Source organism: Chrysochloris asiatica, unplaced genomic scaffold, assembly GCF_000296735.1.
Source record: "Chrysochloris asiatica unplaced genomic scaffold, ChrAsi1.0 scaffold00049, whole genome shotgun sequence".
Lineage (NCBI taxonomy): Eukaryota > Metazoa > Chordata > Mammalia > Afrosoricida > Chrysochloridae > Chrysochloris > Chrysochloris asiatica.
Window position 1 is genome coordinate 15,351,588 of NW_006408567.1, and position 15,674 is coordinate 15,367,261.

General features: G+C 41.8%; 2 protein-coding genes across 2 annotated transcripts in view; one reads left to right on the forward strand and one right to left on the reverse strand.

Annotated features, from left to right (window-relative positions):
• The window catches only part of DOPEY2 (dopey family member 2), a 170,156-nt gene that overhangs the window by 30,851 nt on the left and 123,631 nt on the right, over nt 1-15,674 (forward strand). The gene's annotated exons all lie outside the window — the stretch shown is intronic.
• Nucleotides 7,749-12,008, reverse strand: LOC102815562 (uncharacterized protein C4orf3-like). The gene is made up of 2 exons (XM_006862575.1): nt 11,939-12,008; nt 7,749-7,957 (listed from the first exon to the last, which is right to left on the reverse strand). The coding sequence occupies exons 1-2, from the start codon at nt 12,006-12,008 to the stop codon at nt 7,749-7,751; spliced, it is 279 nt and encodes a 92-aa protein (XP_006862637.1).

Below are 15,674 nucleotides of genomic sequence, written 5' to 3' on the forward strand. Positions count from 1 at the left end.
TTGGTAAGGTGGAGGGTCAGAGAAAAAGAGGAAGACCCCCAGCGAGATGGATTGGCAAAGTGGCAGCATCAATGAGCTTAAGAGTGGCAATAATTGTGAGGTTGGCCTAGGACTGGACAGTGTTTTCGTTCTGTTGTGCATAGGGTCGCTATGAGTTGGTCCCGACTTGATGGCACCTAACAACAACAACCTATGATGAGCAGATGTTGTTGTTAAGTGCCATCGAGTTAGTTCCAACCCACAGCGACCCTGGATTGGGTTTCTGAGGAGTGGCTGCTGAGCTTGAAACACCGATTTTGTGGATCAAACTGACTTTGCAGTCCAGTGCATTAACCCACAGTGCCACACCAGGAGCAGATACATATGAAAACTTTTGAGTTTTTAGGATGCCATTTAGCCATTGCATGAACCAAACTTGGGAAAGTGCTTCCCTAGACCAGAGATTCTCAACTTAGGCACCTTTGATATTTTGTGTTATGGGGTATGTTTTGCAGCGTCTCTGGATGAGTAGAGCTGTGCTCCATAGAGTTGAGCATCCCAAAAAACTATTGCCATGAACTCTTCTCTTGACTGGTCCACTTTTGTGTGTGTGTGTGTGTGTGTGTGTGAATTGAGTGATAGTTTATATCAGAGAACATCAACTTTACATTCATCCTATTATATTTCGTTTCATTGCAATGATTACAATCCCCTCCATGTATCATCATTCAATAGCATTTGCTCCATTCCCTCTGTGGTTTTTTTGTTTTGTTTTGTTTTGTTTTGTTTATTGATTGGTCCAGTTTTGCTTAGACTGTACTTTGCTTGATTGTATTTTGTCTTCAGGATCAGTACTGGGAAAGCCAGGTTTCACTTCCTGTTACAATTGTTTGAAGAAATCCTCCAGGAACTTGATCCCACTCATTTAAAATTTACATGCAAACTTCTGCTGTTGTCTGCAGCTGACCTGAGTGCAACACTTTTGACACCCATCAAGCAGACGGTTTTCTCAAATTTTGTTTTTCAGTCAGAATTGTGTAAATGGAACCAAATGTAGATTTATATGGTGTTGGCTCTTCTTCAATTCTTTAGTCGGTCTTCTTCAATTAGGGCATGGACAAGATTAATTTTTTTCGTGACACGAATGGTCTGCTACAGTGGGCTTCATCTTCAACACTGGCTCATCTCTACTTAAAATAAGTTATATTCATTTGTAAACTGATGATTCCTTTGAGGTTTTGTCTCCATAAACTTTTCATAAAGCACCAATGATTCTACCATTCTTCCCCCAAAGTTTTACCATAAATATGATGTTCTCGGTTTAATTTTAGTAGAGTTCATGTTGCTCTGTTAAGGCCTGTGTTTAAACTAACGTCTTATCCTTTTTAGTGCCTTAAACTAGATCCTGTTCAGACAGGTATAGCAAGTTGTTGTTGTGAAGTACCATCGAGTCGGTTCCAACCCATAGTGACCCTGTATAGGGTTTCCAAGGAGCGACTGGTAAGCTTGAACTGCTGACCTTGCAGTTCAAACGGCTTTGCAGTCCGCCACATTAACCCACAGAGCCACACCAGGACTCCTTATAGCAAGTTAGTAAGTTTGTACAAGTTTATTTTAGTGCAAAAATGTTTTTGAAATCCATACATAGTTTTTTTTCATAGTACACATTTTCCCGGAACTTTTTGAAGGTCCATCATATTCCATTGTATGCATATATCACATTTGTGTAACCATTCGTATCATTTAACATTTTAATGATTTGAGTACTTTTATTAGCTCTAGTTTGTAGCTGTAAATGATTAACTATTTCAGTACTTCCTGCATTATATATATTTTAGGATTCCAATATGTTCTGAAGCACATGTTTCTTCCACATCTTCATTTTCTTTTCATGTGATTCACTGTAGAGCTCATCCCCCTGTGCACTGCCGGTTTTACATTGTTTCTGAGCCTATCAGCCCGTGTTGTCAGTTGCTATTAAGTGAGTTGTCAAAACAGAACAAAACACTGCCCAGCCCTGAACCATCTTCTTCATCATTGGTATGCTCACATCCATTGTGGCTCTCCCGCTGTGGTGTTCGTGTCTTAGTCCAGAGGCTCATCTTCTAGCATCCTATCAGATTATATTCTGTGGTGGTCCACAGGGATTTCACTGGCAGACCACCAGGCCTTTCTTCCTAGTCTGTCTTAGTCTGGAACCTCTACTGAAACCTGTCCACCAGGGGTGACTCTGCTGCTGTTTGAAATACCGGTGGCATAGCTTCCAGCATCACAGCAACTGGCAGCCACCACAGTAAGACAAACTGACAGACGAGTGTGGTAGACTCAGCCCTTAACTCCCAGAATGGAATGAGCCCCTTAAGGAGTTCCTTTTACATGCTTCTCAACCACAATTTCTCAAACCTATAACCCTGCAAAGTTGGTGCTGACCAGCCCCTTTTACTGCTAAGGAACCTGAAGCTCAGAGACTCACTTAAGGCCCGGTGGCTGTGCTGTACAGTAACTTCTGCCAGGCCAGCCCTGCTGCAAAGCCCTCATCCCTCGTCTCTTCCTGAGAGTCAGAATCAGGAACTCCTCGTGAATGTTTCCTGTATATTTTCTCTTGCAAATTGTCTAGAAAGTGCTTTGTATACCACAGAAAGGGTTGTTTACATCAGGTGACTGTGTGACTTCAGGCATATCATTTACACAGGATCTTCGTTTCCTGTCTGTCAAAGCACCAGGCTCTTTGTGCTTTTCTCACTGCACTGAATTTTCCTTTTTGCTTGAGTGTGAAAGGGCTCCTGATTTCCATTCTGTGGATAGAAATTCCATTCTTACAGGCTCAGCAGCCATGTCCACTCTCCTTTGGGTGTGTTTAAACATATGACTGAAATGTTTTGGAGGTGCCCTGACTGAAGGTCCAGAACTTTGGAGGAGCAGGGTGGGGACAGGAAGCTCAGAGATCCTGGCACTCATGACTGGCTCGGGATTAAAGGGGCCCATGAACTTCCTGGTCACTGGGTTCCTAAGGAGATGCTGACGATGGTCCTCCAGCAGTAGCCTGCCTTTCCAGTTGTCTTGTCGACTCTGACTCATGGCAACCCCTATGTGTGTCAGAGTAGAACTGTGCTCCACAGAGCTTTCAATGACTGATTTTTCGCAAGTAGATCTCCAGACATTGTTTTTTTTAAAAGCTTTTATTGTGCACTGATTGTTAGTTTACATGGGAGAACATTAGTATCCTATTGTATTTCATATCATTGCAATTATTACAGTCCCCTCCATGCATCACCATTCAACAGTATTTGCTTCTTCTATTCCCTCTGTTTTTGTCTTTATTTATTTATTTTGATGTACATAAAAAACACTCCAGAATATATAATTGTTTAGGAGAAAGAACAAGATGGCAGATAGGGGAGAAGTGTAGTGAGGAGCTCTGTCAGCAACAACACAGAATACCAGACCAAGCAGGCTCAGAGGATGGTCCCAGAACTCTGAATCACATATAAAGGAATATTTAGAAGGTTGGAAGGCTTACAGCCAGTGGAATTTGTAGCAGAAGCAAGAAATACAGTGCTTTCTAACTAAAGATGCTCAGCTGCTCCCTGAGTGGCCATCTTGGGTGAGACCGAGCTGGGGAAGATTCAGAGCAGCCACGGATACTTGACAGAAACGAGGAGATAAAGGTGTGGACATTTTTTTTTTGTATCTGTTCATTGGTGTCTCACTGTCTGTGCACCTCCATTCTGGTGACTAGAGGGGATGCCTGAGCGAGTGGACACCCCACCCCCGAGGGTTCCTATTGCACATGTGCACATATCTCGAAATTTAAAAGGACAGTTTCCACTTAAAACCAACAGCAGTGCAAAATGGCCACAGCCAGCCATGAACTATTTATAACTAGGAAAAAGGCCTGAATGGGGGCTGTGGAGCAGGACAGGCAGACTAAAAAGGAAACAGGCTGAAAATTATATCCTGAGTTACATCATAACGACCAACAGTGGTATCTTGAAATTTCTCAGGAAGAAGAGTAAATAAGGGAAATCCATCTCCTTCCTGATTACATCTACCTGGAGGCAATGAGAAAGCATAAACAATATCAAAGCACACACCCATCTAAGTATTAAGGCCACAGTTATAACTACTTAATATGCGCAAAAAATTAAAACAGATGATCATATCAGCACATGTCCAGAAACGAGATGAAGTGACTGAGACAAATGAGCTGGAGGTATACCTACACTCCATACTAGAAGGAGGACAGGCTTTGGAAATGCCTGAGAAGGAATTCAGAAAAATGATTACAAAATGTATCAAAACACTATACAATGGAGTTGAGGAAAAATAAGGAAGAAGTCAGGAAAGTGCTACAGAAACAATCAAATAAAATAAATACAGCATTAGAAATAATTCAGAACCTACAGAAAGAGGTCCAAGTGATTAATAATAGAATATCAGAAATGGACACTATACTGAAAGGGCAAAGGAGTAGAATTGAAGAGATGGAAGCCAGAACCAGTGAGCTGGAAGACAAATCTCTCAATACTACTACTAAGATAGAAGAGCAAGCAAAAAAAAAAAAGGATTAAAAATCTGAAGACGGTCTGGGATTCATGTTGGACAACAGGAAGAGGAATAACTTAAGAATTATCAGCATTCTGAAACAGGAAGAATCACGTAAGTCCACAGAGAAGATAGTTGAAAAGCTGCTGGAAGATAATTTCCCTAACATCCTTGAAAGCGAAAAGATAAGCATTCAGGAAGCTCAGCAAACCCCAGGAAGGATAGACCCTAAAAGAACATCACCAAGACATACAATAATCAAGCAGTGGTGGCTCAGAACTAGAACTGCCCCCTTAGCACCTCATGCACAGCTACCACCCCTCTATCAGTGGAGGCAGGTTTCAGCAGAGCTTCCTGACTATGACAGACTAGGAAGAAAGGCCTGGTGATGTATTTCCAAAAATCAGTCAATGAAAATCCTATGTACCATAGTGGTCCAATCTTCAACCAGTCGTGGGGTGGCACAGGATTGGGCCGCATTTCATTCTTTTATGTAACCACGAGTCAGAGACCTTTTCAAGGGCAGCTAACAAAAGCTCCTACAAACCAGGCACACCTGGTAGACACTAACAGAGGGGACTATAGAATATAATAAGAGGAGCCCCTGCCACAGAGGGTAGGGAGACACATACAGGTATCCAAGAAGGATGAGGAGTGCAATGTGGTCGAAAAGGTATAAAATGTAGGCCTTACTTATAAAGTACTGAGTCTGCTGCTGTCTAACAGTTTTATGTGCAGAGACAGGGACTGTGGAAAACAGGTTGTTTTAGTGAAATTGAGTGGCTTTTATCATCTAAAAATGGTGCAGTACAGAGGAGATTTTGATCATTGCAATGAAACGATGAGTGTAAAACCGATGTTCTCCCATGTAAATGATCACTCAATTCACAATAAAAACTCATCTCATTAAAAAACAAAAATTGTGCCATAAATTCAGAAGCAGAGACCCAAGTGCAATGTTCACACACACGTGCTGTATGTAGCTTGCCTACTATGAGATCATGGTATTTGTTGTGTTATATTTGAAGGAGCTTTTTCATCTGGTGTGAAGTTTTCTTAACCACAAAACTGAGAGCCCCGTGTATAGCTGATAGGTGCTCGACTCACATCAGTGTGTGCATCTGCATGTGGGTACATGTGTGTGGGTGGGTATGTGTTTGTCTGTGGGCATTCTCTGAGTGTCTGCATGCACACATGCATGCTTGCGTGAGTTATGTTTGCATACATGTGCAGTGCAAGCACGTGTGTGTGCATGCGCATTCAGTGTTAACCCTGATCCACAGGGGAAATTAAGTGAATACTGAGTGTGTTTCAGTTTTGAGTTTCGTTCACATGACCAGGTGGGTTAGGTGCGATTACACATTAGGTGTGAGATGAGAAGCCTTCCAGTGAAGAGGTAACTTGTGAGATTCTGGGCAGGAGATTTAAGGTAGAGTCCTGACTCAGAGCTGCTTTCAGCCAGCTCAGAATCTGTGTTCATCATGTTCACTTCCCCTGCACTTTCTAACCATATGCTTGTGGGTTAGACCAGCAAATAATTCCCTCCACAACAGAACCAATTTGGGATGAACCAGTCAAAATGAGTTTCTGAAACTGCTCAGCTAAGGCTGGGGCCCTGGGCTTCAGCAATGACATTGTGCTAACAGGCTGGGCACCCCTCTGTGCCTGCCTTCCTGGAGGCCTGGTCCACAACAGCTTGCTCCCTTCACCTTCCATACTAGTTTTGGACATTTATAATAGGTTTTACTAAGGTGGCAGTGAGGTTATGTTAATGGTGGTGGGATGATTTGGAAAAGGAGGGAAAATGGTTGTACAACATGAAGAATGTAAACAGTGTCACTGAATTACACATGTAGAAATTATTGAGGCAGATTGTTTCCTTGTGTATATTTTCACCAAAATAAAAATATTTACAGTATTTTTATATTATAAAAAAAAATTACCATATTTACAACCTTTAGTTGTGTCCCTACCCAAGTTAGCAGTTTGAATTGTGTCCCACAAAAAGATATGTTGAAATCCTAACCCTGGGTACCTGTGAGTGTGATCTAGTTTGGAAATAATGTCTTTGAAGATGTTACCAGTTAACATGTGCTCATGCTGGAGTTGGGCGGGCCCCAATCCAATCTGAGTGTTCTTATAAAAAGACGCGATAAAGAGGGTAGACTGACGTGTGAAGACAGAGGCAAGACTGGAGTGATGAATATACAAATCGAGGAACAACTGGGGCTACCAGAATCTAGAAGAAACAAGAAAGGAATGATCCCTCAGAGCCATCAGGGTGAGCATGACCCTGCCGGCACCCTGAAATTTAACTCCTAGCATTCAGAACTAGGAGAGAATACATTTCTGAAGGTTTAAGCCACCCAGTTTTGGTACTTTGTTATGTCAGCCCTGGAACACCCCAAGCAATGTGGTATTTCCTCAAAAGAGTAAGTAAATATTAGTACAAAACCTTAAGTAAAAGTAAATCTGATTCAAAAGAAATCTGAGCTTTGCCCTAAAACCATACCTCCTTGTATCAGGGTTTGCTGCCATGTATCTTTTTTTTTGGTTATAAGCATCTTTAATGCAACCATAATAATAAAAAAAGTTCTCAGTGGTTTAAAAGGAAGAAAGTGGCAGCTTTCGGTTAAGAGAGCACACATGTGCTTTCTCTAAGTCTGTATCCATTAACCATAATACAGTCTTGCTTAATCTAAAGAATAAACTCACAGCCAGTTCATTGTGGACTTAGATTTTCTCTAAAGCTTTTTATTATTTATAGCCAGCCTCTTAATGTAATTTTTAAATACGTTGGGAACCTTCTCTCAAACTCCTTTCCTTTTTAGTAATTTACTTTTGATTTTTAAATAGTTACATCGTGCTGGTACCCTAGTCAACCTTTAAAATATTACACGAAATACACTGACTATATTTATTAGTAAATACACCAAAAATCCATAAATACAAATACTTTTATATTCACCCCCTATAAAGCCATCTGGTATTTGCAAAGTTTTCAAGCATGAACAAAAAAGTCTAGTTTTAAGAATTTAGTTATAAATGGGTGAGATCACTCCCCATTTAACTTAGTCCCCAAATGGATAGCAGAATATATAACATGAAATGAAGATCCCTTAGGGGTTTGAAAGTCTGCTGCTGCACAATCCTGTCTTCTTTCTTCAAGATCTCTGAAGCCAATCCAGAAGTCAACTTTGTAATTTAGATGCCAAGCAGGCCAATCAGGGCATAAAATACACAACTAAAAACAACACCAGGTCGAGGGCGATGAAGAGCCAGAGGTCTAACCAGTAGGAGTGTTTTGGAATCATGGGCTGAGACCATTCATCTGGGTTTTGTTTCTGCCTCCCAGCCTCCTTCAAGTCTCCCTGCTCCTGGAGCCCGTCTCGATCACCTACAGCCTCCGCGCCCCTGTCCATGTTGACCCCGCCTGCACCGAAATGCAATCAACTAGAACCACTGTCTATACTTCCGCGTGGGCCGCCGTATCATTTTTTGTAATGTGTCTCTCTAGTGAATTTGGAGTTTGAGTTAGGCAGGGTCTCCTTGTGAGTATTTTTGTTGCGAGCTAGGAGCGTGGTATATGGCAGTCAGAATCATGCTGACAGTTGATTACTTTGGTTCTTTGCCATGTAGATTACAATGAGGGTTCACCGGACTCACCTGAATGCAGTACAGAGCTAGTTCAGTTTGTGACCTTTTCAAGAAGGAAAGTCATTCGTTTACAAAGAAATTTCAACAGTAGTGACAGTGATTAAACAAAGGCTACCATCACAGGCTGCCTATGAAATCCCAGCCCGGTGATGTGACTTTCAGGTCCCGGTTCCTCGCCTCCCTCCTCCACACTCCCATACACTCACACAGTGACCTTTCAGGTGAATGAGGAGTGACACTGCCCTCCACTGGGAGGGCACCTCCTGGCCAGTTTGCAGTGACTGTGTCAGCTGTGTTCTGTCTACAGGGCGCTGTTGTTTGCCAAGTAGATAAACGAGTGTTCAAACTTGAGCCACCTGGGTAGCCTTACTCACTGTGCTGTTTTACAGCTTTTTATTTTATTTTTTTGGCATGAAGCAAACAACCTTATAAAGATGACCAGGCTTCTAGAAGGAAGGCATGCCAGTATATTACTGGAATAAATGCAACCCCACATTTGCTTGATGAGAAAGACGCTCTGAGGTTGGCTTTTTTAATAGATGAGCATCTGGTATTTTGGAGTCGTCTGTGTAGGAGCTCTTGTGGACTAATCTTTTCTAGAAACTTTTTTTTAAAGAAAACATTTTAAAGGAAAATGTTTGCAGGATAAAGGGAACATGCTTTTTCTTTATTAAACATAAAACCCATTGCCACAGAGTCAATCCCAATTCATGGTGACCCCCTTTAACTAGAAAAAACATATACACAAAAAGCCCACTTCCATAAATGTGCAAAAGGAAAGTGCCAGGTAGAAAAATTTGAACACAGAAAAATTCTTGTCTAAAAGGTAGGGTTTGGGTCAGCATTTATTGCTTTATAATATTGTGAACATAATTTTCTTTGTGCATGTTTTTCTCTGTGCATTTATGGCAGTGGTTCTTTTTCTGTGCAGTATTTATGTGGGCTTTTTTTTTTTTTTTTTTTTCCTTCATAAAACCAGAGATCCTATGTGTATCTGAGTGTAGAACTGTGCTTCAAATTCATAGGATTTTTGTTTTAAAACTTTCATTGTGAATTGAGTGATAGTTTACAGGGGAGATCATCAGTTTTACATTCAACCAATCATATTTTGTTTCATTGCAATGATTACATTAATAGTTACATCTATCCCCTTTTTTAATGAGCTCTGGTAGCATAGTGGTTACAAATCGGGCCTGCTGATCTCACAGTCAGCAGTTCAAAACTACCAGTGTTCCATGGGAGAAAGATAAGATTCTCTGCTCCTGTAAAGATTTACAGCCTCTGAAACCCTATGCAGGGTCGCTATGAGTCGGAACCGACTCTACGGCACATAACAACAACATTCCTTTTTTTTTTTTTTCTTCTTGATGTACACAAAACACACAGAAAATACATATTCATTTAAATGTCCAAAGGGCACATTCTACTAGCCAGTCTCCAACCTGCAGGCACCCAGCTTTTCTCAGTCCATGGACCTAGAGTCCTCAACTGCTTTATCTGTCTGTGCCATCGCCTCTGCCACTGTCTCTGCTGTTTCTATTTTTCTCGCTAGTATCTCACACTCCACTCATACTCTTCCTTCTTGATGGTCCTAGGGTCCTGTGTTCCTGAAATGAAAGAATAACTACTCCCCCTTTTTGTTTAACAATCACAATTAGTGATGATAACAATTACTATTAAAAGAATCCTATCTCCACCCTCCCCCACCCCCTTTCACACACCCATCTGGACAAGAGGAAAACTATTCAGTGGGGATTCTACCTTTCCCCATCATTTTGAAACTAAGGACACTCTAGAAAGCTTGTAAATCAGCCACTTTGTGCCTTTATAGCTCCTCAATTTTGGTAGCAATGTCTAAGTTGCCTGCCCCTATTGACCCTGAGTACTGAGTCTTGATCCTTGATAGCTTCATAGGATTTTCAATACAGCTCTTTTTTTTTTTTTGAAGTAATTCACCAGGTCTTTCTTCTCCTGTGCCACTGGTGGATTTGACTGCCATCCTTTCAGTTGTTGAGTGCCGTGGTGTCAGTTCTGACTCATAGTGATTCTGAGGCTGTGAACCTTTATGGGAGCAGAAGGCCTCATCTTTCTCTTGCAGAGAGACTGGTAGATTCTAACTGCAGACCTTGCGGTTAGCAGCCCAGTTCATAATCCCCTGTGCTACCAGGGTTTCTTGCTTCCTACATGGGACCATTCTAAATCAGACTGAGCGTCCTGGCCAGTATCATACTGTCAGATTGTGTAATGTCAAAATAAAACATAGATATTTTCTCGGGTAGAGCAAAGGGAGACTCTTCTTGGTCTCTATTAATAAAGCTTAGATGTAGTTCAAATGTATATTTTATACTTATATTTTTATTATTTTGTTTTAATGTCAACCTACAGGGTCTATGAATGTGCAGTGTTGTTAAAAGTGCTATAATTATATCTTAATTATACCTCAATGAATGCTTTTAAAATATTTTAGGTCCTGAGTGAAATAAATAAGGAAGTTTAATTTCCTATTTAAACAGTTTTTTTCTTTTTCTCTGTCTTTCCTTCTTTATTTTTTTCTTTTGTTCTTTCTTTCTCTTTCTGTTTAGCACTTTATAAGGTAGTTTTAAAAACATGGTTATTTTTTAGTTCATCTGTTTCCAGATGGTGTTCATCATTATCATTATATAGTTGTAGAACATTTCTTGTCTTTTTTTTTTTTTTTTTTTTTCAAATGTGTGTATTGCTCAATTCAGCGTTCATTCTACATTTGAGGGTCAGTCAAAAAGTATTGCTACAAAGTCATTGAACACTTTATTACACACAAAAAATACCAAAATGGTTCTCAGTATACCCTTCCTGTAGGTGCATACACTTCTAAAGCACTGTTTCCATCTCTCTAACCCTTCCCCAGACAATGCTACGATCCTATTCAACCATGCCAAAATAGCAGTTTTGGCATCCTCAAGTGGTTCAAGTCATGTTCCTTTTAAATGCTCTTCCCAAATTTGTTTTAGGAGCAAAAACAAATCTGAAGGGTCTAGATCAGGCTATAGGGCAAGGCTTCCCAATGAAATTCTCACAGGACAGCCCTTGCTACCCTTGAAGAGTGACCAGTCCTAATGTAAAAAACAAAACAAAACCTCAGCACAGCTGTCCTGGTCTTTTTCTCACCAGTGCAGTGTTGTAATTTTCTTAAAACTTCTTCATAATAAGCCTCCATGATCATTCTGTATCCTTTAAGAAAATCTGTTAAGAGCGACTGGCTGTGTACAAGGAAAGACTTTGCAAGTTCCTTGTTCCCTGAGGCAGGCTTTTTAAGTTCCTCAGGGGGCAACCTGACCTGGGTATAGCCCAAGTTTCTGGACCACAACTGTTCAGTTGCAATCCTTCGGTTTAACCAAAGATCCTCACTCGGCTTAGTCGCTGCCAACAATTACCTCCTCTGTAATCTCCCCAAAGCAGTTGCCATAACCTTCTGAGCTGACCTGTCTGCCCTGAAATTAACTGGTTCCCTTCAGGAACCACTATTTTGATTGAACCTTTTTTCGAAGCTACTCTATTGAGACACTAAGACAAGTATACTGAGATAACCTGTCTACAGCCATCCACGGATCAACGAGACCTGTTTCAATAAAGTTTGTTTCAAATCAGCCCCTATATTTATGTACTGGGATCCCCTGTAGCAATACTTTTTGACTGACAAGTCCAAGAAGGAAACTGCCCTGGAAGATTCATTGAACTCCTCTCCCTGGAGAAGTTTCTTGCTGCTGAGTAACGATACCTTTCACCACCTCTAGGGCCAGAGTCCCATTACATAGTGTGCAGGTGTCAGGGTCACCGAGAAAAGACATGACTCATGAAGACACTGGCTGGAACAACGCTTTACTCACATAGAAATGAGATGGAGCAAGGTCACATTGGCTAGTGGGCATCAAGTCATCACTCCACAGGGAATGATTGGCACCCACCCCTCTTGTGCTACAGGGAAACGCTATAGCAGTGGGCTTAGCCAGGTGCCGTCTTATGAACACACTTTGCAGTGTGGAAGGGAAGGGGTGTGCCAAAAGACAACCATCTACTACAGATGTGTAAGTCAGCTCACATTTGCATCCCAGCCAAGAAACCAGGCCAACATGCTGGGTCCTAAGCACAGGATCACAGGGGAAGGGGGCAGGCTCTCCACTTCACAATGACAAAGCAGGTCACCCAGAGGGGGATTAGGGGACTACCAGTGGAGAAGGGAAATGCAGATTAAGGGTGGCACTCCCCAATATATGCAGTGATAGTAGTCTTGGAAGCTCTTTTACCACTGGGAGAGTGGTGAGAATGAGGGAAGATTTTTTGCGGAAAAGGGTAATTCTGGATTTGGAGTCCATTTAGCTTTAAGAAGAAAACTCACCAAGACTAGAGGCCAGAGCAAGAATTCTCTGGTAGCGTAGTGGTTATGAATCGGGCTGCGAACCGGAAGATCAGCAGTTCGAAACTACCAGCTGCTCTGCAGGAGAATGATGAGGCGATCTGCTCCTGTAAAGATTTATAGCCTTGGAAACCCTATTCAGGGTCGCTGTGGGTCGAAACCAACTCGACGGCACTTAACAACAACAACAGCAGCTCAAGGTGAGAATCAGGAAGGCAATTTGAGAGTCAGCTTGTCAACAAGGGGCTTCCTAATTGGCATCAGATAGTTCTTCTTTGCGAATTTTAACCAGGTTTAATCTGTCATAGTTTGTTGGATGAGAGCTGGAGTGTGTTGTTGGGCAAAAGGTGAAGGAGACAGTGACACAGAACAAAGGAAAGAAAGACCACCAGGACTTTACAAAGCAGAGTTTACTGATTTACTAGGTAAGGAAACACATGCTTACACACATACCACACACTGAAGAGTAAATCAGGAGGTTTCAAAAACTAGAAGGTAAGCGATGGTTCCAGGGGGTTATTTTGCTAGTTTAACTGACCAGTTGCTGTTGAGTCATTTTTAAAGTGTTTATTGTGGATTGAGTGATAGTTGACATGGGAGAACATCAGTTTTACACTCATCATTTCAGTGCGTGATTACAGTCTTCTCTGTGCATCGTCATTCAACAGTATTTGCTTCTGGTCCCTCTGTTTTTTTATTTGGTTTTGGTTTGGGGGGAGATGGGGTGTACACAAAATTGCTAAGGAATATATAATAATTTAAACAATCTTGGTTCTTATTGCCTTAGCAGCTAAAACGTTTGCCTTGAAGCACAGCACAGCATTTGGTTCTGAAATGTAGGCGAGGACTGCTGTAAATGAAACATTTTGCAAAAGCAGCAGCTTTGAAGAGAGGATGCTTAATAACCCTCCAATTTCCTACCTAGAAGTGTCCTGGGAATTGAATATGGGGGTGGCAGCGTGGAGGCACCTTTCCTTGTACCCGAGGGGGTGTGAGCTGATGGCTGCAGAGGAGCTTCTGAAGCAAGGATGTCTGTTTGCCGGAAGTACGGCGGCTGGTATAGCACTTAGAGCTGCATTTTTTAGCAGCCACTGGGAAATAAATCATTAGATGATGCTCATTCTTTTTTAATAAGAAAACTCATATACTTACATCTAAGAGCTAGCTATTCCAGCCCTGAGCAAGTTGGGGTTCTGATTGGTGCTGTAGGATAAACACTGGATTGCTAACCACAAAATCACGGGTTCAAATCCAAGGGCACTTAACAACAACAACAAGCCGTGAATTGGGGAATGCACAGGTTTGTTTGTATACAGGGCATTGAGCCATATATTAAATAGTTGCTGTCTAGTAGACTCCAAAAGAACCAACAGATCTGTGTTGGAAGAAGTGCAGCCAGAATGCTCCTTGGAGGCCAGGATGGCCAAACTTCATCTCTCATACTTTGGACATATTGTCAGGAGGGACCAGTGGCTGGAGAAGGATATCATGTTTGGTAAGGTGGAGGGTCAGAGAAAAAGAGGAAGACCCCCAGCAAGATGGATTGGCCAAGTGGCAGCATCGATGGACTCAAGCATGGCAACAGTAGTGAGGTTGGCCTAGGATCGGACAGTGTTTCGTTCTGTTGTGCATAAGGTCACTATGGGTTAGTACTGACTCAATGGCACCTAACAACAACAACAACAACAAGTGGACTCTGACTCATGACACCCCCACATGTGTTAGAATAGACCTGTGTCATCGAGTTTTCAATGGCAGAGTTTTCAGAAGTAGATCTCCAGGCCTTTTTTCTGAGGTGCCTCTAGATGGACTTGAACCCCCAACCTTTTGGTTACCAGCTGAGTGCATTCACCATTTGCACCATCTAGGGACTCCCAGCAGTATCCACCAGGGAAGTTTACCCTAACAGCATGGAGATGTTCTCCTAGTGACTGTGTGTTAGCCCTCACTGACACTAAGGGGCAGACTTGCAGGGAGCCAGTGGAAACCATCTGTTGACCAGTTAGTTATTCTCCATCATGTAATTTCTTTGCAGAGGATGGGGTGAAGGTGAAGAATTTCCTTCATAGCATCAAGAGTTTCATGATGTTTCACATCAAGCACCTTCCAAAAGCAGGCTTTTGAGATGCTATTTAAGACCATTGACTCAGGTTAATTAGGGGTTGCAACCCCATGGGTGAAATCCACAGTGGAGAAGCTAGGACTATCTGAAGGGCTTGACTGAGTAGATCCTTGTTTGCAAAATTGCTTCCAATCTGTGAAGTAAAATGCATTCTCACCTATTGATTCTAGTGTTTGAGATTTTAATGGTTTAAGGTTTTGGAAAATGTTTCCTCAGAAATTTCTCATAAAGTGTCACTTAAGAAATAATTGTTTTCTCTTTCTTTTTAATCTTAAAGATTAATTACTGTTTATCTTTTCTTTGTCTTCTTACCAACTTCTTGTCATATGCAGACTTTCTTCCTGAATTCAGTACCTTCTGAAATATACATACTTCCTTTTTTTTTCCGAGTTCTAGAACCTCTTTTATTTTTTTTTATTGAAGCATATAGGATGCTTTATTTTTGAGTTATGTGATAGTTTACATGCGAGAACATTAGCTTCACATTGATCCCATCGTATATTGTTTCCTTGCCATGGTTACAATCCCCCCCATGCATCATCCACCAACCACAGTGTATACTCCGCAAGCCTGCCCGCCGGTCGTCAGCACACAGGCCCTCTCCCTCTCCAGGTCCAAAGTCCCCAGCCACTCCATCTCTCCATGTCATCGTCTCTGCCTCCATCTCTGGCGACACTGTTTCTCTGGGTAGGGTCCCGCACTCCACTCTTCTCCCTTGATGTCCGCTCCTAGACTGCAAAGTCAATCACTCCCATCCTTTTGCTACAAAACGTCTACCTTTACATTTCCATCCCTCACAGTCAATCCTGAAAACAGTTATTCATTATTGTACCACAAGAGACCTATCCGCATCTCCTTTCATCAGCCCTGCCCAGAGAGATTGGATACTACTCAGTGGAGAGTCTACTTTCCTCCATGCCCTCTGGATCTAGACTCTCTTGAAAGCTTGTAAGCCAGTCACTTCTTGCCTTTGTAGCC

Coding starts and splice junctions, on each gene's coding strand:
- LOC102815562 (XM_006862575.1), bottom strand. CDS start 12,008: ATGTCTTTTCTCGGTGACCCTGACACCTGCACACTATGTAATGGGACT. Junction 7,958..11,938: donor GGCCCTAGAGGTGGTGAAAG/GTATCGTTACTC, acceptor ATTTCGGTGCAG/GCGGGGTCAACATGGACAGG.